Here is a 1986-nt window from a genome sequence, read left to right as displayed (position 1 = left end):
CTGTAGAAAAACACCCAGAGAGAGACTACCTCACCTGTAACCTGTAGAAAAACACCCAGAGAGAGACTACCTCACCTGGCTCTGTAACCTGTAGACGGGTGATTCTGATTGGGTCAGAGTCGAAGACTTCTCTCTTCGTACGTCTTGAACCACCTGATGCAACTCGACACTCGTATGTTCCAGCGTCGTTGATGTTCACATTCTTCAGAGTTAAAGACACGTCTCCGTCCTTCAGATCTCTGTCCACCAGGTCCATCCTGTCCTTAAAGGACGGATTTACTTCGTCTGATTGCTCATCTTTGTAGAAGAGGAGGACGTCTGGCTGCGGGACAGCTCTTCTCCACTCTACAGCTGTGATGGAGGGATCATCAGACCGACATGGTAGAGTAACATCATCTCCAGTTTGTACTGTTACCACAACCGGGTCTGAAAAACAATAATAAATGAACAATATATGTTATTTTAAAAAGGATTCCACAGCCAGGAGACTACAGATGGCCTCTGTCACATGACTTTATTCTCACAATATCAACAAACTGTAGAGACACTTGAAGCTAATCAACCAATCAGAGTACGTCATTGTTGGATCAGATCTCGTTACTTTCACAGTAAAAGCCTGACAGCGCTATTCATTTACTAAATAACAGACACTGGGTGTCCTGCTGTAGGACATGTGGTTGTGTCTCACTACTGATTCATTTAGCCAATCAGTGCGTGTAAACGTGGACTATCCCATGTTAAACGGTTATTGTTAATAACTTCATCTGTACCGAACACAAATCACATCTTCTACAACAAGCTGATCTTTCGTTTACAAAACATGTTTTATGAATCTTTTCACAATAAAAGCTGGTATTTACCGGACGCTGCTTCAGACAGAAGAAGAAGCGAAATGAGCAGAAACACAGCCATGAGAGCTGAGAGCTGGTCTCCGTCCCTGATCCCTCCCCCCCAAAGATGGAGCCATGTACGGTCTGAGGACTGGTGTCTGTGTGAGGGGGTGGAGCTCTGTGCAGAGTGTGCAGTGTTACAGGAAATCTAGCATGTGACAGCTTGGCACCGAGCCCCGGCCTGCCCCCTAGCGAAAGGTAGACAAAACACAACCATAATTAATAATGACATACATTTATTTTACTACATGTAAACTTTATTATAGACCCAGGGAGATCATATCACAATAAAAAACATACACAAAGACAAAAGTACAAAAATGCAAAGCCTTCCACAGTGTTGAGTCTAATATCTAGACATGTTCTCCAATGGTTCCACAGTCTGGAGTAGAATCTCACAGAACTACGTACAGGGTCCGCCAAAACAGAGATTACGCCATTTTCTTACTCTTCTTACCCTACACATACATCTATACACACAAATCTATACACACACATCTATACAAACACATCTATACACATACATCTATACACACGAATCTATACACATACATCTATACACACGAATCTATACACATACATCTATACACACACATCTATACACACACATCTATACACATACATCTATACACACACATCTATACACACGAATCTATACACATACATCTATACACACGAATCTATACACATACATCTATACACACACATCTATACACACACATCTATACACATACATCTATACAAACACATCTATACACATACATCTATACACACAAATCTATACACATACATCTATACACGCAAATCTATACACATACATCTATACACACAAATCTATACACATACATCTATACACATACATCTATACACACACATCTATACACACAAATCTATACACACACATCTATACACATACATCTATACACACACATCTATACAAACACATCTATACACATACATCTATACACACAAATCTATACACATACATCTATACACATACATCTATACACATACATCTATACACACACATCTATACAAACACATCTATACAAACACATCTATACACATAAATCTATACACACAAATCTATACACAT

General features: G+C 39.6%; 1 protein-coding gene across 3 annotated transcripts in view; it reads right to left on the bottom strand.

Moving 5' to 3' along the window:
• The window catches only part of LOC117962117 (sialoadhesin-like), a 194299-nt gene that overhangs the window by 102202 nt on the left and 90111 nt on the right, over nt 1–1986 (bottom strand). Inside the window, exon 7 of one of the 3 annotated variants that reach the window (XM_034901225.1) lies at nt 760–764. The exons of the other annotated variants lie outside the window; for them this stretch is intronic. Within the exon in view, the coding sequence (XP_034757116.1) occupies nt 760–764 (5 nt within the window). The remainder of the gene's footprint in view (nt 1–759; nt 765–1986) is intronic. 3 annotated transcript variants of the gene reach the window in all.

Source organism: Etheostoma cragini, chromosome 19 (assembly GCF_013103735.1).
Source record: "Etheostoma cragini isolate CJK2018 chromosome 19, CSU_Ecrag_1.0, whole genome shotgun sequence".
NCBI lineage: Eukaryota > Metazoa > Chordata > Actinopteri > Perciformes > Percidae > Etheostoma > Etheostoma cragini.
The sequence above is the reverse complement of the archived record's forward strand: the minus strand, read 5'-3'. Positions and strand labels throughout refer to the sequence as shown.